At 34.0% G+C, this 27126-nt stretch overlaps 1 protein-coding gene across 3 annotated transcripts in view; it reads left to right on the top strand.

Moving 5' to 3' along the window:
• The window catches only part of REV3L (REV3 like, DNA directed polymerase zeta catalytic subunit), a 244142-nt gene that overhangs the window by 180909 nt on the left and 36107 nt on the right, over positions 1–27126 (top strand). For all 3 annotated transcript variants that reach the window (XM_074187375.1, XM_074187376.1, XM_074187377.1), the window contains exons 22-26: positions 8980–9121; positions 14360–14604; positions 15769–15877; positions 18354–18560; positions 24688–24797. In XM_074187375.1, the coding sequence (XP_074043476.1) occupies positions 8980–9121; positions 14360–14604; positions 15769–15877; positions 18354–18560; positions 24688–24797 (813 nt within the window). The remainder of the gene's footprint in view (positions 1–8979; positions 9122–14359; positions 14605–15768; positions 15878–18353; positions 18561–24687; positions 24798–27126) is intronic.

The raw sequence follows: 27126 nt of genomic DNA, 5'->3' as shown, positions 1-27126 counted from the left end.
CTAGAAACAATAAAGAGGGAATATTTCTAAACAGGGGCAATAAGACTCCCCTGTATAAAAGGGCAGGAAATTGAATATCATATACGAGGAATTACAAATGTTTGCTTTTTTAAAATTTTCTTTTTGCCTAAAAATTAAACAGTGGGATTGACTGAAATCCAGAGTGCATTAGAGAAAGTAATGTCAAATTTGCCTGGAAAGATATTTTGGAGCCAACTTGTGTTTGACTTTAAATACCAGAGGATTTTGTATTTTATCCTACAACAAAGATTCTCTGTCCTCTAGGAGAATTTACTCAACTGGAATATATCAATATATATTAAGCTAATCTTTTTTAATGTTTATGTTCATTGACTCTTGAATAAGTCACTTACCTACCCAAGCAAACATATCAAGTAGGGATTATTTCCTCCTAGTTGTTTCTCATAGTCCTTGATACATAATTTTATGTCCTTTCTCTTTTTATCAGAGATATGAGATTTTTAAAATTCATATAATTTAAATATTTAAACATTATATTTATGTTCAGTTGTTTGGTTTGTGTTTTTTTTTTTAATATTGGTAGGAGGTTTTATTGAGCTTTTTCCAGTGTTTTTTTTTTAAGATAAATATTTGTTATATGGGACAGTTCTTGGTGGGGAGGGGGAAAGGAACACCGGAAGGAATGTTGGTTTTGTAAAAGAATAAATAGATCAATAATTTTTTTAATTATAGATTTAAATAACTTTAGTGTAAATACTCCATTCTTTTTTTAATTTTTTTCTTTATTAAAGATTTTATTTATTTTGAGTTTTACAATTTTTTCCTTAATCTTACTTCCCTCCCCCCACCCCCACAGAAACCAATCTGTCAGTCTTTACATTGTTTCCATGGTACACATTGATACAAATTGAGTGAGATGAGAGAGAAATCATATCCTTAAGAAAGAAACATAAAATATAAGAGATAGCAAGATCAGACAATAAGATATCAGGTTTTTTCCCTAAATTTAAGGTAATAGTCCTTGGTCTTTGTTCAAACTCCACAATTCTTTCTCTGGATACAGGTGGTATTCTCCATCGCAGACAGCCCCAAATTGTCCCTGACTGTTGCACTGATGGAATGAGCAAGTCCATCAAGGTTGATCATCACCCCCGCACCAAAATTTCTCTGGTCCTGCTCAACTCATTCAGCATCAGTTCATGCAAATCCCTCCAGGCTTCCCTGAATTCCCATCCCTCCTAGTTTCTAATAGAACAATAATGTTCCATGACACACATATACCACAGTTTGTTAAGCCAAGTGAAGGACATTTACTTAATTTCCAATTCTTTGCCACTACAAACAGGGCTGCTAGAATATTTTTGTACAAGTGATGTTTTTACCCTTTTTTCATCATCTCTTCAGGGTATAGACCCAGTAGTGGTATTGCTGGATCAAAGGGTATGCACAATTTTGTTGCCCTTTGGACATAATTCCAAATTTCTCTCCAAAAAGGTTGGATGAGTTCACAGCTCCACCAGCAATGTAATAGTGTCCCAGATTTCCCACAACCCTTCCAACAATCATCATTATCCTTTCTGGTCATATTGACCAGTCTGTAAATACTCCATTCTTTACTCCACCACTGGTTTGTTTGTTTTTGAATAGATCATTTCACTTCTCAAGGCCTTATTTGGTTCATCAGTAAAATGAGTCAGTTGCACCAGATGATTTCTCAGATCTATGTTTATTGATTATAATTAATGTTTGCAAGTGATAGAGGCATTTATTTTGGTCACTAGACTGGGCAATTGTTCTATTCTCTCTTGCATCTATCCTTACTCTCTCTATTCAAATAGCCACCACTGTATTTCAGACTCTCATTGCTACTTAGCTGGGCTATAGTTCTAGCCTCCTAACTGGTCTTACTTTCTCATTTCTCACCTCTGAAAACCATCTCCCACAGTGACCAAAGTGATAGTCTTTAAACACAGTTCTAACCATGTCATTTTCCTGCTCAAAAAATGTTATGTGGCTCCCAGTTAGATCTGGAATAAAACCTCTTTGGGGAATTTAAAAACCCAAAAACTGGTTCCAGTCTATCTTTCTAGATGCAGTGTACATTACTCCCCTTGGTGCCCACTCTATAATCCACTGCAAACTGGCCTCCTATCTCCTATTACTCACAATACAAGTCAATTTCTTAATTCCATGAATTTGTACCAGTTATTGCTTGGCCTGGATATATTATCTCCTCTCTCTTGGAATCCCTCATTTCCTTCACATTTCTGCTCAGTTGCCACTCCTACATAAAACTGTTCCTGCTCCCCTTCTCTTCTAGTGCCTCCACCAAATCAAAATTCCCTTGTGTTCACAGATTTTGTATATAAGTGTAAATATGTTGACTTCCTAGATACAGTGTTAAAACAAGGGCTATTTGACAAACAAGGGCTTGGTACCTAATACAATTAAATTGGTTGGTTGAATTTTTGTCATTCATTTAGCATGTTAATATCTCTGAAAATTTTCCTGTTTATTCTTAAAGACTGAATAGAAACAACCCTGAAATTTTTCCCATATTCACTCTAATTTTATATTAAACATCTTCTTATTTACTCAGATTGAGTCTAATACACTGAAACTAATCAAGACTGCAGTTAAATTAATATAATCAAATAGCAGTGATACAAGAGTATTTTATCCTCATTCACTACTTAGTAGCAACATGAACTTCAGTGACATTTTTTCCCCCCAAAAGCTAACTTACAAAAAATTTAATTGCAGCCTATAATTAATGTTCTTTTCAGGCTTTACATTTTTTTCCTTTTAATAGAGCTCTTACAGACATGTAATGGGCTTAAATATCTATGAGTGCTGAATGTTAACTCCTTAAAACCATTAAGAACACCTAAGTTTGCTTCATTTGGGAGTCAAAAAAATGAACATTTGCTGAAAATGTTAATTGTTGAGTCCCTTTCTGGACTCCCTTAACCTTTCCCCAGGCGAGCGTTGAGGAGATGGAAGAAGAGACAAGTTCTCCCTTTATACACCAAGGTCTCCAAGGTCTCCATTTATTGAACCAAATACAAGTGTTTAAATATCCTCTCCATTCCCTAATCCACTCTCGCTCCTGTGGCATTTAGTAAAACAAGGCTGTGGTGCTCAAAGACACCAGGTGATGAAGGTTCACAGCACTCCCACACACAACAGTTCCTAACAGTTAATGTTGATTCTTTTTAACCTATTATATTTTTAAATGATGTATTTCATTCTTTATAATTTTCTGTTACTATATGATCAGGTTTTATTTTAAAAGTGGTATCAGTAATTCAGTATTTTCTAGCTGTGTGGCCTTGGGCAAGCCACTTAACCCCGTTTGCCTTACAAAAACCTAAAAAAATAATAATTCAGTATTTTAATAAAATTGGCATGAACAAAGATAAATCTTATTAGATCTGATTTTTTTTTTTTTGCTCTTCTGTTAGTAGCCAACAGCTCACAGGAAAACATTCTCTTACAAACATACATTTGTGCAGAAATACATAAACTGACTTATTCATGAAAGATCCTAGAATTTATTTAATTTGTTTTTATTACTCAATTAGGCGAAAGGGGAAAAACACTCCTATCAAGTGACATCAGTTTAAGTACAACTGAAACTTTATTAGAAACTGAAGAGATGAATGAATCTTGCTGAATGAAGGGATTTGATATGAAAAAATTAATCATTTGTAACACATTCAATCTTATGAGTTATATTCTCTTTACTCAGATTAGTCTCTTGCTATTTTTTATCATAATTTTTTTCATTCTTTTTCTGGTACCTTTGTTCACAAGGTAGAAAAATTATTGACTAAAAGAAAATTTTTAAATTTTTCTAAGCTAACAGTAAATAGTTCTAAACTGTAGTCTTCACATATAACCATAAACAAGTTCTCTCCTTTCAAATGTTTGACTAATTTGTCATCAAATTCATTTTGTTTTAACTTGTCACATAAACACGCCATGTTCATGAAAAGATATATAATTTGCTTTGAACAAATTCCTTTATGACAGACTCAATTTAACCAATTATGTGTCTAAAAAATAAATTCTTACAGATCATGTAACCTTCATAAAGCATATAATTAATATCTCAAAGATTAGGTATAGTTTTCATTTTTAAATATCACACTTCTTATACCCTAATGCCTCATTATAGTATGAAGATGATCCTATATTCTCAAAGTTTATGCCACTTGAATGCAAGTTTTAGCATATTCTTGGAAAGACTTTTGAGCATAATCCCAGTCAGATAGCTTTCTAAATGCTATATATAGAGAGAGGCTCATCACTGATAGGATGACTCATTGGGGTTTTTGGGGTTTTTTTTTTTTTTTTGGCAAGGCAAATGGGGTTAAGTGGCTTGCCCAAGGCCACACAGCTAGGTAATTATTAAGTGTCTAAGACCAGATTTGAACCCAGGTACGCCTGACTCCAGGGCCAGTGCTTTATCCACTGCTCCACCTAGCCACCCCGACTCATTGGTTTTTAATTAAATGAGTGGTTTATTCTGTGACCAGTGCATTTAGTGGATCTGCTACTGGAGGAATTCTGTCTTAACTCTTTTACTACAAACAGTATCAAAAGATAGCCATATAGAAAGATGACTGACAACATAGATATTCCTTGGAGAAATAAATAAAAGAACTTGCAGAGCTAGTTTTATTGTGTATCCAAAGGCAACAAGAAAAATCATTTCATGGAAAATATTTGGTTATTGTTCTTGGCAACTAGTTGCAAAATGATCGCCATGGAAATAATTGTACCATGAGTGTGAGAGAGAGAGAGAGAGAGAGAGAGAGAGAGAGAGAGAGAGAAGAAATCTTCCAAGATTGTGATAAGACCCTCTAATTTAACTCATCCCATTCTTTGATAATCAGTGATGTTTTTTCTTTTTTTTAGTTTTTGCAAGGCAATGGGGTTAAGTGACTTGCCCAAAGCCACACAGCTAGGTAATTATAAAGTGTCTGAGGCTGGATTTGAACTCAAGTACTCCTGACTCCAAGGTCAGTGCTCTATCCACTGCGCCACCTAGCCACCCCTAATCAGTGACTTTTAGCAAAAATGAGAATAGGCAATATTGGCAAAGATAGATTGGGAAATCCAGTTGAGGAGTTATGAATAAGATAGGCCAAATCTCATGTATACATATGTGGAATGTTTTCTTAAGGAAAAGAATTATAAAGTGCTAGACAGGCAAACATAGAATAATATCACAAAAATTGAGAATTAACAGACAGTAAAAGTTTCATTACTAATGTGGAAGTCATTACTCTATGAGCCACTATGTAGTACTTCTAATGACTTGTTAGAAGAAAGATAAAAATTAAGACAAAGTTACAAAAAAAACATGAGAAAGGGATACAGTTAGAATATCTCCAAATTGAACTACATAAAGGAATTATTAACATAAAAGGGAAATGGTTGGAAAAAGGTTAAATATACTGATTACAATAGTTTCATGAAATAGTTTTCAAAATAAAATAAATGCCATAATGAAGATACCAAAAGAATCTAAAAACTACCTTGGTCCATAAGCACTCATCAAATAAGAAGATCTTGCAATTAAGGATAACACCAGTTTATAATGTAAACTTTCTTATAAAATCCTATAGTGAAAGACTGAGCAATATCACCTCAGAAGGTAGCAAGAAGCAAGGGAGGGGACAATTTTAGTGTAAAGAAATCTTACTAAGAAAACCAGCACCCTGGGCAGCTAGGGTGGCACTGTGGATAGAGTACCAGCCCTGAAGTCAAGAGGACCTGAGTTCAAATTTGACCTCAGACACTTAATAATTACCTAGCTGTGTGACCTTGGTTAAGTCACTTAACCCCATTGTCTTACAAAAAGAAAAAAATACAAAAAAGTAAAAGAAAACCAGCATCCCAAGGACATTTAAAGATGAAACGGAACTAAAAAAAATGGAAAAAGACATACAAAGATTTTCTTAAAAAACACTTTATATTAGGAAGAACACTTGAGTCACCTCTTTGGGATTCTAATGTCACAATCCAAGAAATACTTAAGGAGAAGCAGAAATGACACTGAGGAAAATAAAGATGAGGAAAACCACTGTACTAGACTAAGTATACTCAGAGAAATATTCTTGTGTACACCTGAGTACTACTCCTGAATACTTGATGAGCATTAAGGGATTGATTCTCAGGTTATCAGAGGTATTACATTCCAGAGGTATGGGGAAAATTGCAATAAAGCAAGCAAATGAAAATATCAGTAACTGCTCACCATTTCTGAGAAGATTCTATCCTGGAGCAAAATGTATGTCAGAAAGTTATTCTCTATAAATGGTGATTTTTTTATTGTTTTTTAGGACAGCTAGGTGGCACAGTGGGGGCAGCTAGTTGGCACAGTGGGTAGAGCCAGCAGTCAGGAAGATCTGAGTTCAAATATGATTCAAATACCTTGTGATCTTGGACAAATGACTCAAGTTTTTTGCCTCGGTTTCCTCTTCTGTGAAATGGGGGTGGTAATAGCACCTGCCTCCAAGGGTTGTTGTGATTATCAAATGAGGACTCAGCCTAGCTAGGGGAGCGGAGAGATTTCTGAGGTCTGTCCTCTGTACCTGTAACAGGACTGTGGGGCTCTGACCATATTCAGATCCTGATCGCAGTCTAGGGTCCCCCATAGAACAGCAGGGGGCCCCCCCACCTCAGCCCCATGACAGAGGGGTGCGCTTGTGGTTGTTCACAGACCAAGAGGGAAGACAGAGCTTCTCACACGGAGATCCTTTGTGGGGTGTCCCAATAATACTCAAAAGCTCAGGAAGCACCCCAAAACTAGGCATAGGCTGGGGAAATGAGTAAACAGAGAAAAAAGAGGAACACCATTGAGAAATACTTTGTCTATGATCCCAAGAAGGATCAAAATACTCAATCTGAAGATGAGGAAGTACAAGCTCCTACATCTAAAGACTACAAGAAAAACAAATTGGTCTCAAGCTATGACAGAGCTCAAAAAAGATTTCGAAAATCAAGTAAGGGAGATAGAAGAAAAATTGGGAAAAGAAATGAGAGAGATGCAGGAAAAACATGAAAATGAAGTCAGCAGCTTACTCAAGGAGATCCAGAAAAATGCTGAAGAAAATAACATGTTAAAAAACCAATATTGGTCAAAATGGATAAAACAGTTCAGAAAGTTATTGAGGAGAAGGATGCTTTAAAAATCAGAATTGGCCAAATGGAAAAAGAGATAAGAAAGCTCTCTGAGGAAAACAGATCCTTCAGATGCATGATGGAACTGAGGGAAGCTGCTGACTTTATGAGAAGTCAGGACAAAATACTTCAAAACCAAAAGAATGAAAAATTAGAAGAAAATGTGAAACATCTTATTGAAAAACAATTGATCTGGAAAACAGATTCAGAAAAGATAATTTAAAAATTATTGTGATTATCAAATGAGATAATTGTAAAACCTTTTAACACTATGCTGATAAATGCTATATAAATATGTTATTACTGTTAGAAATTCTTTATAAAAATGTTATCTTATTATATAATTTTGCTATATCTCATACTTTATGTTTCTTCCTTAAGGATATTGTTTCTCACCACATTCAACTAGATCAATGCATACCATTGAAACAATGTAAAGACCAACAAATTGCCTTCTGTGGGGGGTGGGGGGAGGGAAGCAAGATGGGGGGAAATTGTAAAACTCAAAATAAATAAAATTTTTCTTAAAGAAATGAAAGAAATTCCTCTTAATAGATGACATGCTGATTGTGGCAAACCTCAGGACATTTGGAAAAAATCCAAAATGAGCTTCATAGTCACTAATAAATAGGCTACAATAGTGTTCAACTTAACGAGGACAAAGCAAAATCATTAAACATTGACTTATGCAGTAAACTTTTTACTTACATTTAAAAAAAACCCTTTAATATGTAGTATGTCCAGTTGTGGTCACATGATAATACCCACTTTGACACTGAGTTCACAAGATTTTAACATTGTCGTTAAATCCTCATCATGAAACCACATCTTTATCATAATGGACATTTGCCATGCCTTTGACGTATGATCCATTTTTTCCAAGTCTAGCCTTGATTGAAAAATTTTCAATAGGGTTTAAATCAAATGAATTCTTAGGGAATTTAAAGCTATTTATCTAGATCTCTTGGATAAATTTCTTAAATCTTCGGTGACCTGCATGGTATAAGGTCATGGTCATGTTGCTGTCCCAAGTCCTTGAAGAAGATTAAAATGTTAATGGGAAATGTTTAACAAAATAAATAAAAATATAATACAGTATAAATAATAAATAATTTTCTAATTTTATATGTGACCCATAATGAGCATTTCTTTTTGAGTGTCTGTATACCATTGAAGAGGAGGAATTAGGAACTGTCCCTTTAAGAGTCCAGTTCCATTTAAATCTGAATTTTTGAAGATTGGGCTGTTTTACAGTTCTTGACATTTTTTGAAGTTTTCAACTGTACTTTCCTTTGCAGTTTAGTTTGATTGATCTTGTTTCATTGTGAACTTGAATAATCCTTGAATCACTTGACTTTCCCAGGCCAACAGCCTCTGCAATATCTCTAATACATTGAAATGCGTTCTAAAAGCTTTAAAAAAAATTTTACAAGGCAATTTGAAGTAATTGCTGTTTTTAAAAACTGTAGAATTAAAAGCACAACAGAAAGCAATGAAACACATTTTTATGGCATGAAGCTTAGTGTTCAACTGACATATGACTAACTAAAGTTGAGGAAGTTATCTCAATCTAGTTTCTTCTGGTAAAGGTAAGATATTCTGAGTAAACCAATCAGTAACCGCTGCTATCACAGTATTGCTGTCACAAAATAATCGTATCTAAAACATTACTTGTCCCAAATAATTGACACAAACTGTAGCTTTACAAATATACTTTTTCATCAAATGCTAATATCACTTGATTTTCGAGTGACCAAATTATTCCTGAGTCACTAATGTTTATAACATTGTTTTTTTCAACAGATGGAAAATGGTTGATCATTATGTTAGCCGGGTCCGTGGAAATCTCCAAATGTTAGAACAGCTTGATCTGATTGGGAAAACCAGTGAAATGGCCAGGCTTTTTGGAATTCAGTTCTTACATGTTTTGACCAGGGGGTCACAGGTAAGATGAAAAATGTCTCTAAACTTTTTAGATATGTATAATCTATTAAGTTTTTATTTACTCTTTTTTAAAAAGTCAACAAGCATTTCATTTAATAATTCAAATTAATAAGCATTTTTAAATGTTTTTGTGTTACACACGTGCTCAGGTCTTAAGACATTTAATTTAGATAATTTGTTTATTATCTTGTAAAGGAAGGTTTATTCTAGAAAATTATCATCTAGATTAATTTTCTTTTAAACCATATTTGCAATTTTATGTCCATCCCAGATACTGAGGGCAATTTTTGAAGTTGTCACAGCTGATTATTCATGTGAATAGGGATTATGAGTACCCTCATCATCACATATGACTGAACAACTTGGGGTCGAGAGGTACCAGAGTCAAAAGTGATCAGAAAATCCCAACATTATGAACTTACTTTTTTTCACTTATTCATAAAATATAAAATTTTGACATAACACAAATATCCTTTTTAAAAATTCAAACAGCAAATTCCCCCCAAATACTTTTAAATAATGCCTCAAGGTGAAATTTGGAGCAGCAGAACCCACACAAGTATAAATTTTTCAGCTCAAGACAATTAAGTCAGCAGAAAAGTTTTGTTGCTCTGAGGTGAGAGTGGAGTACAGTTCACACCAGCAGGTCTTGAGAATGACAGAATCAGCAGTGGTTAATAGCTGTCCCAGAGTCCTCAACCCACAGGTGGTATGGAGGAAGGCAGGAAATTACAGTTATCTTCATTGGCACTGGTTGCTTTGCCCATCCTTGTATCAGGTCACAGTCCTAGATGGCAATTTCAAGGCAAGGAGGAACATAGGAGGTCTATGATTGCTCTCAGACAACAGGTCAGGAGAGTGGTAATCACACCTATCCAAAACCTTGGAAGAACCAAAAACTTATAGGTTCTTAGAATTGTCTCTGAAAACAGCTGCACAAAAAACCCTAAAGTTTGGAGCAGTGCCCCCCCCCATTCCAGAAACAGCTCCATTTTAGCAGAGTTAAAAGTCCAGAAATAGACTGAAAAAAGTGAGCAAATAATAGAAAAATTTTTTACTATGGTGACAAGAAAGATCAAAATATACAACCAGAAGACAACAAAGTCAAAGCTACTATACCCAGAGCATCAAAGAAAAATATGATTTTTTTCTCAGGTCATTAAGGGACTCAAAAAGGATTTTTAAAATCAAGTAAGAAAGGTAAAGGAACGATTGGGAAGAAAAATGAGAGTGACAGAAGAAAATCAGGAAAAAAGAGTCAACAGCAAAGAAGACACAAAAAAGTACTGAAAAAAATAACATCTTTAAAAACAGATTAGCTCATATGGGTAAAAAAAAAAAAAAGGTTCAGAAATCCAGTGAGGATTCAATGAGGGAAAAAGCAGAAATAGTCAAAATGGAAAAGACATAAAAATTCACTGAGAATGCCTTAAAACATAGAATTGGCCAAATAGAAAAGAAAATGCAAAAACTCACTGAAGGAAATAATTGCTTAAAAATTAGAATTGGGTAAGTAGAAGTCAATGACTTCATGAAACATCAAGAACCAATTAAAAGTTGTAGTTCAGGCTTAGTGACAGTTCATACACACACACACACACACACACACACACACACACACACACATATTTAAATGGAGTCCTGTCCATTTTTAAGAATAAATTCAAAACACCTTTAAAAAAAAATTTTTAAATCAAAAGAATGAAAAAGTAGCAGAAAAAAAGTGATATATCTTATCAGAAAAACAATTGACCTGGAAAATAGATTCAGAAGAACTCACTTTAAAATTATTGGAATCGGGGCAGCTAGGTGGCACAGTGGATAGAGTACCAGCCCTGGAGTCAGGAGGACCTGATTTTAAATCCAGTCTCAGACACATAATAATTGCCTGCCCGTATGACCTTGGGCAAGTCACTTAACCCCACTGCCTTGTAAAAACTAAAACCTAAAATTATTGGACTCCCTGAAACCATGATTTTAAAAAAAAAAGAGCATAGACATCATCTCTCACATAATTAAACAGGAAAACTTCCCTGATAGTTTTGAGCCAGACCTTAAAATAGAAATTGAAAGAATTTATAATTCATCTCCTGAAAGAGATTCTAAAGTGAAATGTCCTAGATGGCTTGAAAATTTAATATTTTGGAAGGCAAAGGAGTTCACATTATAACCAAGAGTCACCTCTCCAGCATTAGATTCTTGTAACTCCTTAAAAAACTCATTATTTTTAGTATACTGTACAAATTTCCCATAACTTGCCTTCCAAGGAGCAGCTTTTAATTTCATGTCTGCGGTCACCATCTGCAGTGATCTTTGAGCCCAAAAATATGAAAATCTGACACTGCTTTCATGTCTTCTCCCTCTATTTGCCATGCAGTTGCCAAGAACACAGTTTCCCAGTTGATTTTTAAACCTTCCAGTTCCTAATCTCTATGCCTCTCTAATACCACAAGGTAGCCTTCCAGGGCTCTACCTGACAGATTCCAGATCTATACCACTTCCTCACCCTCTGAGCCATTAGAGTATACACAGCATCTCTTTACTTGTGATGAGACCTCTTGTTATGTGCCACAACTTTTGTGGTTCTGGAGAAGTGGAAGTCAATGTATCTGAAGATGCTCTGACCTCTCAGAGCCCATATGGCAACAGCAAAGAAAGGCTGCTTTTTTACTTCTTGACATTCCCAGTTTCAGTTTATCCCATACTTTAACTAATAGACCTAATAAGAGAAAGGAGGGTAGATAGAATTGGAATTCTCCATAGGATTAGTGATGAAACACACTATCCACCTCTTGATAGAGAGGTATAGACTGAGACACATTTTCAGATATGGCCACTGTAGGAATTTGTTTTGCCTGACCGAGGCAAATCTCATATATGGGTTTGTTGGTTTGTTTTTTTCTTTCAACTGGGCAGGAGTTGGGTTAGATTGCAAAGCATTCACACTCTCATTAAGTATAACTCTTGTCCACATCCCCCTCAATACCTGGCAGGAGGAAGGGAAGGAGGAAGAGTAGTTCTTTTCTATTTATACATTTCTGGTATAAAAATATTTTATTCAAATGAAAAACTGAACCTATTCCCTCTTCCAAAATATAACACTTCACCTATTTCAATACTGTTCGTAATGGCTTGCCTAAATCTTCTGTCCAAATAAAACATCTCTTATTTTCTTCAGTTGTTCTCACCATCCTGTGCACCTTTATCATTGATAGAGAGCTAGAGATCATCTACTAACCCCTTCATTTTGCAGATGAGGAAACTGGAGCCTAGAGTTTACATAGGTAGTAAGTCACATAGGTAGTAAATAGCAGAAGTGAATTTGAATTCAGGTCATTTGACTGCAAAGCCATTACCCTTTCCATTATAGCACACAATTTTTTCCTGGAGGCTTTCTAGATCTCCTCTAATCTGGACGTTTTGTTTGTATTACCATAGCCTAAGGTAGCCTTAGATTTTTTAGCAATTTTATCATATTTTTGGCTTGCTATTTGTGGTCAAATGAAACATATGAACATTTTCTAAATATATTGCTTTCTTTTTTCAAAATACATATTTATATATGTATATTATTTCATTATTTCTCAATTACGTTTTAAAAAAATTTTAACATTCATTTTAAATTTTGAGTTCCAAATTCTCTATCTCTATCCCTACCCCCATCCTTGAGAAGGCAAATGATTTTATATCAATTATATATATATATATATATGAAGTCATGCAAATTATTTCCATATTAGCCATGTTACAAAAGAAACAGAACAAAAAACCCAAGGAAAAATAAAGTTTAAAAAAAAGCATGCTTTAATCTACATTTAGAGTTCATCAGTCGTCTCTCTAGAGGTGGATAGCATTTTTCATCATGCATACTTTGGAATTATCTTGGATCATTGCCTTAATCAGAGTAGTTAAGTCTTTCACAATGGATATAATCTTACTATTACTGTATACAGTGTTCTTGTTCAGCTCACTTCAAGTAGCATGAGTTCATATAAGTCTTACCAGGTTTTTCTGAAACCATCCTACTTATCATTTCTTATTACACAATGTTCCATCACATCAAAACTTATCCAACCATTCTCCAAATGATGGACATCCCCTCAATTTTCAGTTCTTTGCTTCCATAAACTACTATAAATAATTTTGTCCACATGGATCTTTTTCCCTTTTCTTTCATTTCTTTAACATTCATATTAACTTCAAATGATCAATTCTTTATTTTCCATTATTAAGCCATCTGTTTAATATAATTCTACTGGTTATCAGCACTAATTTTACCAACTCATGGTATCTTAAAAATCAACTATTTTTCACCTTCTTTGAAAAACAAGAGAACATTTGGCCATCTCTAGGCTTCTGGAACGTCTCTTTATTTTCCTTGATTTCTCAAAGATTACTGTAATAGTTCCCTAACCAGCTCTATATTGAATATCGAAAATTATCAAAACATTTTCTACATCTGCCTATTGATAGCACAACTTCAGTCAGATTAAATACTACCCTGTGGAAAAAATCAGCGGTTCTTGAAATATTCTTACAAACTGATCTCATGCTTTTTCAGTTTGTAAATTTGCATTGATGGGCTTTGAAAATCTCCCTCTCTAAACAATTTAAGTTGACAAATTTGTGAATATCAAGGTATTCACATTAAAAAAAAATCTTGTAATCTCAGTCTAATCTGAAATATTCCTGTTGCCTCTAGGAAGCAGCTCTTCTGTTTAGCTTTTAAAGTCCTTTACTATCTAATGCCCAAATTTTGTCTTACTGAACATTACTGCTTCACTCTGCAATTCAGCCAAACTTGCATTCTTTCATTCCTCCCTCACAACATTGTACCTGTATCTGTAAGGCACTCCCTCCTTACTTCCATCACCAAGTGTCTGTCTTCTTAAGACACCTTTCACATCAAACCTTTCCTAAATCCTCAACTTTTGGTGTCCTCCCTTCCACACTCTCTTATTTTTAATTATTTTACATATGTTTGTATTTTCCATTTTTTTATTTATGCTTTGTGTATTTTTATATGTACTTATTGTCTCCTTTCAGTTGCAAGTTTCTTGTGAATAGGAATTATTTCATTCTTTGTACTTGTGACCCCTGTTAAGAGTTATGTCACAAAGTCTATATTTTATAATTATGTATTGATTGACTAATTTACACAGTAGGTATTTAGCAAGTAGTGTTTACTTGAAAAATAGAATGTGATAAAATGTGTTTCATTGCCTTTTTCCTCCTACAGTATCGTGTGGAATCAATGATGCTGCGTATTGCTAAACCAATGAACTATATCCCTGTGACTCCCAGTGTTCAGCAGAGAGTTCAAATGAGAGCTCCACAATGTGTTCCCCTAATAATGGAGCCTGAATCTCGTTTCTACAGCAACTCCGTTCTTGTATTGGATTTCCAGTCCTTATATCCTTCCATTGTAATTGCATATAACTACTGTTTTTCCACCTGTCTTGGACATGTGGAAAATTTAGGAAAGTAAGTTTCCCGAGCTTAAAATGTAATCTGTGTATCTAAAATTTGATAGACTTCCACTGAGCATTTCTCATATTTGAAGCTATGACTGTTGTTTATGTATAAAATTAGCAGATTATAAAAAGTCTAATCCATTTGTTTTATCTATATTCTCACCTGAAGATTTCAGTTCAAATCTTACCTTTGACACATATTACTCTTATTACTAAGAACAAATCACTTAATCTTTCAAAGACTAATGACTAATCATTCTGCATGTGTAGAGGAAATTCCCAACTCATGTAGTCACAGCTTGGACTAAAATAAAAATGTCCAACATTTGACATCACTACTTCATGGTCACTTTGGCTACCAGGACTGCTATCTCTCAGGAAGCTGAAGGAAGCTATCACCATGGATAGACGGTGTTTTTGATAATTAGCATTTATTTCCTTTGTAAGACTAAATCAAACTATAATAGAAAACTTTGAGAACTTTGATGTTGTAATCTTAGATTTTATTTTAATCAGCCATTTTCTAAGATTTAGAAAAATATATCTACAATAGGTTAGTTCTTTTAATTCATCTAAAATAAAATATGTAATCTGAACAAATTGTACAATTCAGAATATCCATCAATATTTTCTTTATCAAGCAGTATTATCTCTTTCTATACAGTTATGAATTTTAGTTATTGTTTTGTATATAATTGTCTTTATCCCTTAAAAGAAGCATCTGTGGGAGTAGTAATGGTTTTTTTAGCTTATTTGAAACCTCTAGAATAAGGTATTTAAGAAGTTGTATATAATTTTTTTGTATTTAATATGGAAAGGTACAGTGTGTATTTCATATTCTCTATATAAAATAAGTTTTAAAAATAATGATTTATGAAGAAAACACAATCTTATATTGAGTTGAATTTGAACATTTCAAATAAATGAACTTCAGTGTAGATTTTGCCCATTATTCCTACATGTGCATCATGAGAAATGTTTCAATTAATAAAGTTTTAGATATTTGAAACACTTGTTATTAGAGGGCTTTTGATATATACACTAATTGTTAAAATGCATTAGTATTTCAAGATGGTTGAAAAATATTTCCAGTAGGATTAATAATAGAACCTTTAAATTCTCAATTATAATTGTGATATGAGTCCACTTGTTTTATGTTTTGATTTTTTTCCAGGTTTGATGAATTTAAATTTGGCTGTACATCTCTAAGAGTGCCTCCAGATTTACTTTACCAGATTAGGCATGATATCACAGTGTCACCAAATGGAGTAGCTTTCGTCAAGGTAATTTTGGCATGTAAATAATAAATCTTTTCCAAAACTAAATTGATGTACAGCTAATGTACAGATATTGCTGAATTTATATGAAAAAACAAACAATAGATTTGACCTGAGAGTTGTGTCTCAGCAAAGGACCAAGACAAGTCAGAGATCTAAGACTCCCCTAAACAGGGCAGTAACTTTAAAATGGCCACCTAAAAAAAGGCTCTTTTTTTTCTATACTGTAACACTAAATTCTGCATGTGTAAATAATAGATTTTTTGAAAGATAAATTTGTTTCTTCCGATGAAAGTAATAATTTGTGGATTCAACTCTAAATTTATGTTTTATTTCCCTTTACTGGAATCCATTATATTTATATACATACAGAGGGGTACTTGATGAATTATAAAAGGTGCACATAAGATTATTTAATGTCTACTCTACCACTTCTTTACTCTGATAATTTAAATTAAAAATTATCTTGGAATTATTTAGTTTATTTGTTATAGATTTAAAATACAAATCACTCTTGGAATAGAAATCTTTACTCATAAAGAAATGCAGAATTAGAGATAGAGTAAATAGAGTGAGATAGAATTGAGAAATGCAGTTTATTCATAAAATCCTGAATCTCCTTTGTGTGGCCCTTCAGATAACAGCAAAGCAAATGATTAAGAGACTTGAGACCACTACCCCTAAAATTTATTCTACTTTACTTAATTCCACTTGTTCCCTATTTATTGAGTCATAAGGTTGTTGGTTTTAAAACTGGGTTAGAACCTTTGAAATAATCTGACCTGGAGCATCTAGGTGGTGTAGAAGATAGAGCCCCAGTCCTGAGTTCAAATGTAACTTCAGACACTTAATACATACTTAGCTGCGTGACCTTGGGCAAGCCACTCAACCCCATTGCCTTGCAAAAAAAAAATAAAACTAATCTGGCCTACCTCCCTCCAATTCAGTACAATTAAAAAAACATCAGGTGCCTAATTGGTGCAATGCACAGGTATAATTGAGGAATGTGAGACCTCAAAGAGGCCTTAGAAGCTGGTTTGGCCTCAGCTTCCAAGACCATGTGAGCTTATTATAGGTGAGCCAGGCCCAGAAGGGAGCTTCATTCAGTGAAACAATGAAGTGAGAGCATCCTAAACTTAGTGATTTAGGTTAAGCATCAGGAATTCTTAGGTAGTAAGAAATCCCTTACTGACATTTTTTACAGTAAAACTAATAAAGTATGTTAACTTGTAGTATATACCAAAAAAAAAAAAAACATGGTGTATTCTTTCCTGTAGACCAGGGCTGTCCAAAATGTGGCCCAAGGCCCACAGTGGGATTTTATGCAGTCCCCCGTGGGTTTACTAAATGCTTTAGTAAACAAAACAGAGCTCTCACTAAAATGGCAAATCAAAATATATTGTCTATTGTTTCAATGAAAAGTTTTAAAAATAAGGTTGGACAGCCCTGCTATGGACTATCAAGGAGAGAATTGCCTGAATTGGTTTAAATGTGATCTACTTATAAGCAAGAAGTGGATTCCTTTAAAAATCTCTCCTAGAGTTTTGTTTTATGTAGCCTTTCTAAGAATCTCACGTATTGCCTCTTTTCTAACAGTATTTTTGAAAACTTGAACCTGTTATTTTACCCAATGTAGACTTTTTTTATTTAAAAGTGAAAAATGAACAATTTTGTAATTCTGGAACCATCTTCCTGTGCCTTTAGTTTGAATGGTTAAAACTAACATGCATTACTTTGCACGTATCTCTTAAATCTCATCTTCACCATTAATATTGTTTTGTGTTTTTCATTCCTTTTGGAGTTTTCATAAATTCTCCCTAGTCTTGATTAATTCAAATGATTTTTTGGCATCAGCAAATTTTGTCACCTCACTATTCATCCCCTCTTCCAGATTGCTAATAAATATAGGCCGGAGGGGATGGCTTAGTGATCTAAGCATCAGATTTGAAATACCTAGAGTCCCTGGAACTGCAGGTTTGAATGTCAGCAGAGTCAACCCAGCTCTTCATTCTTCCAAGGTAGATAAATGGCGTTCCATGCAGATCACTGTGTGGGATCATTAGAATGAGAACTTAAAACTGAGGTTTGGCACAAGTGGTATAGTTCCCATGTTGCTTTATGAAAGAATGGGGGTTTTCCCAGAATTTTTGAATAAAACTACCCCTTGCCCTTGTTAAAATATATATATAAACTATTGCCCACTTGAAGCCACCTTCCACCCCCTTGGAGGCTGCTTCATTGTTTATAATATTATTAAGTACATTTTATGTATGCTTGTAGATTCCTTTAAGGACAAAGTCCTCTTCAAAAAGAAGTATAATGTAATTATTTTATATTGAACACTACTGGTCCTGCTGCCACTGTACTGTGGCTACATATGACCTATTCAAGAGCATTAGCTATTTGTTATACTTTATGTTCTCTATTTAATTGTTTAAGCCAGTGTAATGTAAGGTATTTAATTTTTTTTCTTTTATGATAGCCTTCAGTCAGGAAAGGGGTACTGCCAAGAATGCTGGAAGAAATTTTAAAGACTAGGTTCATGGTGAAGCAATCGATGAAAGCGTACAAGCAGGACAGAGCTCTTTCCCGAATGCTCAACGCCAGACAGCTTGGACTCAAGCTCATAGCAAATGTCACCTTTGGTTATACATCTGCTAACTATTCTGGGAGAATGCCATGTGTTGAGGTAAGTGAGGGAGAAATGGAGATGCCTTTTCAAAAGAAACAATCTGTAAATGAGCCTTTGTGGCTGAAACAGTTGCATCTATCAGTTTACATGATTTCTGTTCCTCTTCCCTGGAGGAGGAAGAAAAGATGCACATACTTTGGAAGCAGAAATGCACCTTAGACTACTTCCAGTTTCTTGTTTTTCTTCCTTCTTTCCCTCTTTTTTCAGTGTATTTGGGACCACTATGAGTAAGTTTACCCACAAGGAGCCAGGCTGGCAGGTGCCACAAGGTGGCAGAATCAACAAAGTTACCACTCTGATCTTTTTCCTGAATCATACTCAGACTTGGCATATTTCTAGTGGCTATAAATACTTTTTAACACTTTATGTTGACACATATCTTTAAAATCCAAGCATCATTAGCATGTCATCTCACCATATGTAAACTTTTTGAAGAGATGAACTTTTTGCAGATATAAATTGTAAACTACATCAAGTAGCTAGTTCAAAGAACACTTTATATAAATAATTCTATTAAGATCTCAAAGAAATTTACAAAAGGATTTAAAATTTAATTACTGTACATGTTCTAAATGTCTACAACCCTAAATCCTTACAAACTATGGAATTACAATTTATGATCTTACATGACATCCTCAAATAGGATTCTGTTTCATTCTTTGTTACTATATTTAATATTCCTATTATAAAACAATATGAAAATGGCATTTAAAATATTGTACAAGATAGTAATTCTCAACTTCTGAAATCAATCTAATTTAAATTTTAGGGTAAAATGTCAAAGGTTTTCTTTGTGTGACTTAAAATAATGTGAAGAATTATATTTTAAAGTTTGATTTACATGTGAAAGCGTTTTTAAGAAAATAATTCTGTTGAAAAGTGTGGAAGAGGGGGCGACTAGGTGGCACAGTATATAGAGCACCATGGAGTCAGGAGTCCCTGAGTTCAAATCCAGCCTCAAACACTTAATAATTACCTAGCTGCGTGGCCTTGGACAAGCCATTTAATCCCATTGCCTTGCCAAAAAACCTAAAAGAAAAGAAAAAGAACAGTGTGGAAGATATGTTCTATTATTGTAGAATATAATAAAGCAACTTTTCCCACATCTCAGACTTAATGATTGTTAGAACTGGAACAGGAAAATTAATATTCTCCTTAATTTACTTGTCATCAAAGCCTCATTATTGTGTTTTCGATTAGTATATTTCTAAGGTACAGTATCATTTTTTAATGTGAAGCCCTGTCATAATCATTAAAGTTATTGCTCATTAAGTACTAACATTGTGCCAGGATGCATATGTAGCATAGGTTCCAACACTAATAATATAAATCTTGTATTTCTTTGTACATTTTTTTCAGTATGCTAAATTTGTATAATTATATTCTTTTGTGAGATACTTCTGATATTAAAATGCCTTCTATAGAAACAACCAACTCCTATCACTTATTTCTCATTTTCAGCATTATCTTTACCTATAATAGTAGAAATTATCACGGAATGCCAGGGAACATGATCTTTTTGAAAATTCCCTTTTGCACTTTGTGAAAAAAACAACAGGACATTTTTAGTTGTACTAGTACTCAGCCAGTCTTATAACCTTTACACAAGTCATTTTATCTTAAGAATTGAACTGCTTAATCACCAAGGTTCCTTAGTGAATAATATTTTCAAACATAATCAGGTGTCCTACAACTTTCCTAGATTTGAATGTAAATACAAATTGGTTTGGAGAGATTCTGGTTTGAATGAAGGTACATCCTTGAATATATTGCTTTCAAAAGTTCCTGCATGTTATATTCATTGTGCTATATAATTAAATTTTACACTTTTTTCTGACAATTTTTTTCTCTTAATAGAACTATCCTGTGGGAATATTTATCTGATTCTAAATAGCAAGGCAATTAAAAATAATTACAGATAAGATTAAGTCATTGAGAATAACAAGAAAAGTTCATGCTTCCAAGTATTCTGTGTGAAGAGAGGCATAAAGTTCGAAACTTTATATTTAGTCAAACTTAATAGCTTGTGCCTTGAGCCCTTAGAAGAAAGGTACTTACATAAGCATAATGCTTATTTATTGCTGATTTCATCTATTAACCTTTAATCCGATCAATCCACTGTTTTATAAACATTAACTCTTTAGATCAGATTATGCTATGAGAATGAACTCTGATTTTTATGTATAAGTGAAACAGTTGGGGTGTTTCAAGTTACAAGTATATTGACATTGAGTCATTAGCACTAAAATCAGTTAATGAAGCTTTCTTTTTTTTATATTTATCTGATAGATCACGTACTTGTCTCATTCCATACAAAGGGCAAATGGGCTAACATAGCATGGGACTGAAAGTCAAGAATCCCAGCCCATCACCTATCTGGCCCCCACTTTGGGACAAAGGAGTCCTAGAACTTGATACATACTATAAGAACAGAAAAGTAGAGCAAGAGTAGAAGTGAAACATAAGGTTAAAGAGGGGGATTTATTTATTTTAGATTTTTTTTTAAATGCAAAGCAATTAGGATAGTTCATCCAATGATACAAGAGATGGATAAGATTAGAATTGAAGAGAACAAATTTTCCTCAAAGTAGCCTTTATACCTACACTCTCTAGTCCACTAACCCCCATTTTCCTTCAAAATAAAGCCTGGATAAGGAGTAAGGAATTTTTCTATTTGAAAACTTTTTTGAAAATAGGTTCACTAGCCATTCCACACAGTGCCAGACACTTGATCAATATTCCCTTTCCACCTAAGCAAGTGAAGCAAAAGCCCTTAAGGCTATGTGGCTGTTAGAGTGACCAGGCACTTGATGAAGTGTGCTCACAGAGGCTGTCCCCACACTAGTCAGTGAGTAAACATTTATGAAGTACCCACTCTGTGACCAGACACTTTGCTAAGTGCTAGTGATACAAAAAGAAGTAAAAGATAGCCTTTTCCCTCAAGGAACTCATCATCTAATTAGGAGACAATAAGAAAACAGACAAGTTATCTCCAAGATAAGTGGGAAGTGATTAAGAGAGGGAAAGGCACTAGAATTTAAGAAAGCTTGAAAAAAGGCATTTAGTTGGGATATAAAGAAAGGCAGTGGAATCAATGACAAAGACGAGGAGAGAGATCATTTCAAGCTTAGAAAACAGCCAAAATGCCCAGATCTGAAGGATAAAGTATCTCATTCATGGATAGCCAGGAGGCCAGTATCAGTGAAAAAGTACATGGTAGAGACTAAAGTGTAAGAAGACAGGGAAGACAGGAGCTAGGATGGTTAGAAAAGACTTTGAAGGCCAAAGGATTTAATCCTGGAGGTGATAGGGAGCCTCTGGAGTAGATTGAGTAGGAGGGTGATGTGATTGAACCTGCCCTTTGGAAACTCATTTTAGTGACTGAATGAAGGATGAATTAGAGTGGAGAGAGAGAGAGAGAGACTTGAGTCAGGCTGACCCACCAGCAGCTGTTGCCAGGGTCCAGGCAGAAGTGATGAAGGCCCACTCCAGAAGCTTGGCATGTCAGAAGGGGGGGATATTCAAGAGATGTTTCAAACGTGAAATCCACAGACTTTGGCCAGAGATTGGAATGGAGTCAAGGGGACATATGGACTGTGAGCCTGAGGAATTGAGAGACTGGTGATGCCTAAATGATAAAGATTATATAAGGCACTTATATTTTCCATGAAATTTTTAAATTCCTCTTTATACTGAATGTTACAAATGTGGAATTTTAGCATTAGTTCAATATGGCTGCATGTAAAAGTTTCATCAGCACAGATACAGAATTTTAATTGACTCTACTTTATTTTACTATTGTCTTCATGCTTATTTATACTTGATAATATTATTCCTCAGATAACTGGTATGTGTTAATTGCTAGGTGTCATCCCATGAACTTAGGTTTCATTAAAAGTAGTGGAAAAAATAAAGTAAAAAAAAAGGTAAATTTTTCTGACTTTTCTTTTTAGGACTATTAATGGATTTTCATTCATTGGACTTTCCCTAGGTCTTTGTATGTACTAAGCACATAGGACATTAATTGTTCCTGTGACCAATTTATACACATGGACACAAAAATGTTTATTAAACTTTTCCAAGTGTGCAGTGAGTATTGCACAACCAAAATATGCATGAAACTGCAAAGACTTAATACAAAAACTTTAACAAAAGAGATTAATTTCTTATTCCATTTTACACATACACTGTTTTATATAAAATTATAGTTAGAATGTGTTTCTGTATACATATACATATTTCTAAGAGCTATCAGTACAATTTGGATTTTAGGCAATTTCTTAGGACTTCTGTATCAGCAGCATTGTAGTAATAGCAGCTACTCCATCTCCTGTTGTACTACAAGATGCTTTGCATTTTGTGTTGTTTGTTTGTTTTTCGAAAGGGGGTGAAGAGCTATGATTCTGTCAAGTGTGAGAAATTCTCATTTGGAATAGCTCCACTTATGCAGATTATCAGTTTATGTATAACATTCTCAGAAAGTGATGAGTGAGATACTGAGAAGTCAAGTGGCCTGTCCATGCTAATTTGTCAGGAGTAAGATTTAAATAAGTTCAAGTTTTCCTTACTTTAAGGCCATTCCTCTAGCCATATGTCCATACTGCTAATTCAGATTTTCATTACATAAATGCTTCATAACTCATGAAGGCAGATTAGTAATTTATAGTTAGATTTTTATCAACAAAGGACCAAAAAAGGAGTTTCTGTTTACAAGTGAGGATTTTTTTAAAATCACTCTGTTTCCTAAGCATTAAAATTAGTTGAGGGTTTTATTTGTTCTTTTGTACTTTGCTGATATGCTATCTTTATGGTAAGCAATTCTTATGCTTGCTTCATCATCTCAAAAGATTGTTATCACTTCAAGAACAGAGAGTATGGGGTGGCTAGGTGGTTCAGTGGATAAAGCACCGGCCCCTGGAGTCAGGAGTACCTGGGTTCAAATCTGGTCTCAGACATTTAATAATTACCTAGCTGTGTGGCCTTGGGCAAGCCACTTAACCCCATTTGCCTAGCAAAAACCTAAAAAAAAAAACAAAACTAAGAACAGAGAGTGTGTCTTGTTTCTTTTGTATATCTGCCCAGAGCACTTAGTTCAGTACTCTGTACCCAGAAATTCATTAATTATTTGTTGATTGATTGAACTGACCATTGGTTATAATTGAATTAAAATAGTCTTTGAAAACTGATTTTTTTTCCCATTTTTTTTTTCAGCTTGCTAAATCTTAGACTTTTGTTGGGTGACGATTTGCATTCCAAAGTAGTAGTTTTAAAAAGATTTGAGAACAGATGTTTGGTTTTTCACTTTCAGACTATATTTATCTTTGTCCTTCAACCTAAATTTTATTTACCCATTAGGTACATGATATTAATTGTTTACTATCTAATTATAAACTTGTTTAGTGATTTTATTTTAGTGTTTGTTTCTTTTAAAAAAGGAAACGTCTTTTTTGTTTGTCTTAGATTCTGAGTTCCTAGAGGACATTTTGGGGGGTAGCTAGGTGGCACAGGGCCTAAATTCAGAAAGATTAATCTTCCTGAGTTCAAATCTGGTCCCAAACAATTAATAGCTGTGAGACCCTGGGCATGTGAGTTTACCATGTTTGTCTCAGTTTCCTCATCTATAAAAATGAACTGGAGAAGGAAATGACAAGCACTCCAGTATCTTTGCCAAGAATTGGAAATAACTGAATCAACTGAACAGCAGCAAAAGAGGGCATTTTATATAGTAGCTAGCACAATGATAGATTGAAATAGTGATAAGATTTCTTGTCTGAAAATGGATGTTATATCACAGAGGTACAGGAAAGACTATGCATATATAATAGACTTTAGAAACAATAGGTAGCAAGTGCAGTAAAATTTATGAATGTTGGATATCCTTGTTGCTTGTAAAATAAAATTTTTATTCATTGATGACATCAATAATGTGTACTTTTCTCTCTTTTTTATCTAATTTATGCTGAATGAGGACAGTTATTTGGTTTCATGTCTCAACTTTTTTAAAGCACTTAGATTTGGCTTTTACTCAAAATACCAATGACTTATCTGAAATACACTTATATTTTAACTTATTTTAAATATATTTATATTTTAACAGATTATCCCAATATATTTGTACTTTCAGCTTGGTGATAGTATTATTCACAAAGCTAGAGAAACCTTGGAACGAGCTATAAAACTGGTGAATGATACGAAGAAATGGGGAGCAAGAGTTGTATATGGTGATACTGACAGGTAATGATTTGTTAAAATAAGTCTCTTAAAGTACTCATCTGTTTGAAATGATTTAAGGTAGGTCTTTCTGAAAAGAGGGACCTATCAATGTCCCTTCTAGCACTATAATCCTGTAATAGGAATTGGTCCCTTTTGTAATTTGACAGGGTTCATTTTATCATTTGGAAAATAGAACTAGTAGGGCATGAAGTTAACCTGCAAAACAGTCCACTAATATTTCACTGAAAATTTTAGACTGAGTAAGTGATACCAAAGAACCCTCTCTGCCTATTTATTTTTATGCCAATTTCAGGGTAATGTGAAAATAAAATAAATCAGCTAGAAAAATCATAAATCCTTATATATACCATGTTTATTCATATAATGGTCACACTCTTTATGTTGTTTTTTATAATCCAAAATAAACAGAATCATTTTGCAAATATAGCTACCACAGAAGTAATATACTTCCTTTCAATGCTTCTGACCTTCATTTAACAAGGCATGTGCTTTGGATTGTTTTTTCAGCAATGGTAATAGTTTTACAATAATCAGTTACCATTTTAATGGTGTTGTATATAGCCTTTAGACTTAGAAATTTTCTGAAACCAAGAGGAAGTCTGATGGGATCACTCATACACTTTGCATAGGAACAGATACTTGTTCCTCTTCAGGTTCAGGAAAACCTCTCCAACTGTTCTGTAAATATTACCTAACAATCTTCCTCTGAATCTGTCTCATCCAAAACCCTGTAAATATGAAATACCTACAAAAAAGAATCAGTTTATAATGTGAATAATTCCCCTATTTTTTTGCTATTTCTAAGACAGATATATATAGAGATAGATAGATAGATAGATAGATAGATAGATAGATAGATAGATAGATAGATAGATAGATATTCAATAAATATTTACTAAGCACCTACCTACTATGTACACCACTGGTGTTAGGTATTAGGAATACACAAAAATGAAACTGGTCCAAAAGTAATTGACATTCTGCTCGTTAGAAAATCACTTTTTAGAATTTCCAGCAGTGCAGAAAATAGGAATTTTTGCAAACCCCACCCAGCAGAAGGAACACAAAAGTCACTCTCAGTTCAGATATACAATGGGACATAGCCATCTCCACACACACAAATTCCTCAAGAAATATTTTTATTGTATTTTTATTTTGTTAAATATTTCTCAATTATATCTGATTCAGGCAGGCCAACCCAGTGAGCCCTTATGCTTTATACTTCTGATCTAAACTTTTGAAAGACCTACTGGTAAAGGAGGCAGCTTATTTCATTTTCAGATAACTTCAAATGTTGAATAATCCTAATAGAACAAGACTTAATGCTTTTCACCATATCTTCTCTTCTCCAGGTTGAATATCTCTTGTTCCTTCATACTATCCTTGTATGGTTTGGGATTAAGGCCTTTTATCATTCTGCTTACCTTTTTCTTTTCCTCCTTCAACTTGTCAGTATCATTTCACACATGTGGTGCCCAAATTTAAGGACAGCATCCCAGAAGTGAACTGACAAGGGCTCGTGGGGTGTCATAGGGGGGCTGACTTATTTTTTGCCCCTCTGAGGCCCTATGCTTCTGGTTTTTACTATTTACGTTTTATTAGTTTTTTCTTTTTGTTTTTTGTTTGTTTTGTCTCGATAATATCAGAGGTTCTTAGCCTCTTTGAGAATCTATGGATAGATTTCAGTAGATCCATAAGCTTGATTTTTTTTTAATATTTTGAGAACTATATTTCCATAAAATTGGTTTCCTTTGTAATCCCATGTATTATATTTTATTCATTCAAAAACATTATTCAGAGATATCCGTAGGCCTCACCAGACTGCCTAACAGGCCCAGGACACTAAAAAATTAAGAACCCCAGTTTTACATTCATCTCTATTCAATTTCATCTTATTCAGTTTGGCTCAACACTCTGGCCTGTGAAAGTATTTTTGCATTTTGACTCTTAAGGCACTCAGTAACTCTCTCCCATAATTCTGTCATTTGTGGAGTGGAGGGGCATGACAGCAGAGTGCACTAACAAGAACACTGTGTTTGGAATCAGTACCTTGTGTTTGGAACTGATTTGTGACATTTATTTACCTGTGATCTTGAGCAAGTCATTTATAGACTATCTGAACCTCAATTTCCAATTCTGAAAACTGAAAGAATTTGGGCTGGAATCCCAAAATTTCTTTCAGCTCAGAGTCTATAATATCATTTTCTTTTATCATAGTCATTGATTAAAAAAGTTAAATAGAACAAGACTAAACACATATCCCTAGACTACTCCCCATGGACTTCATTCAAGTTGCTATAAAACTATTACTGAGTATTTTTTGGATCTG

Source organism: Macrotis lagotis, chromosome 5 (genome assembly GCF_037893015.1).
Source record: "Macrotis lagotis isolate mMagLag1 chromosome 5, bilby.v1.9.chrom.fasta, whole genome shotgun sequence".
Classification (NCBI taxonomy): domain Eukaryota; kingdom Metazoa; phylum Chordata; class Mammalia; order Peramelemorphia; family Peramelidae; genus Macrotis; species Macrotis lagotis.
This window is presented reverse-complemented; position numbering and strand designations above follow the sequence as displayed.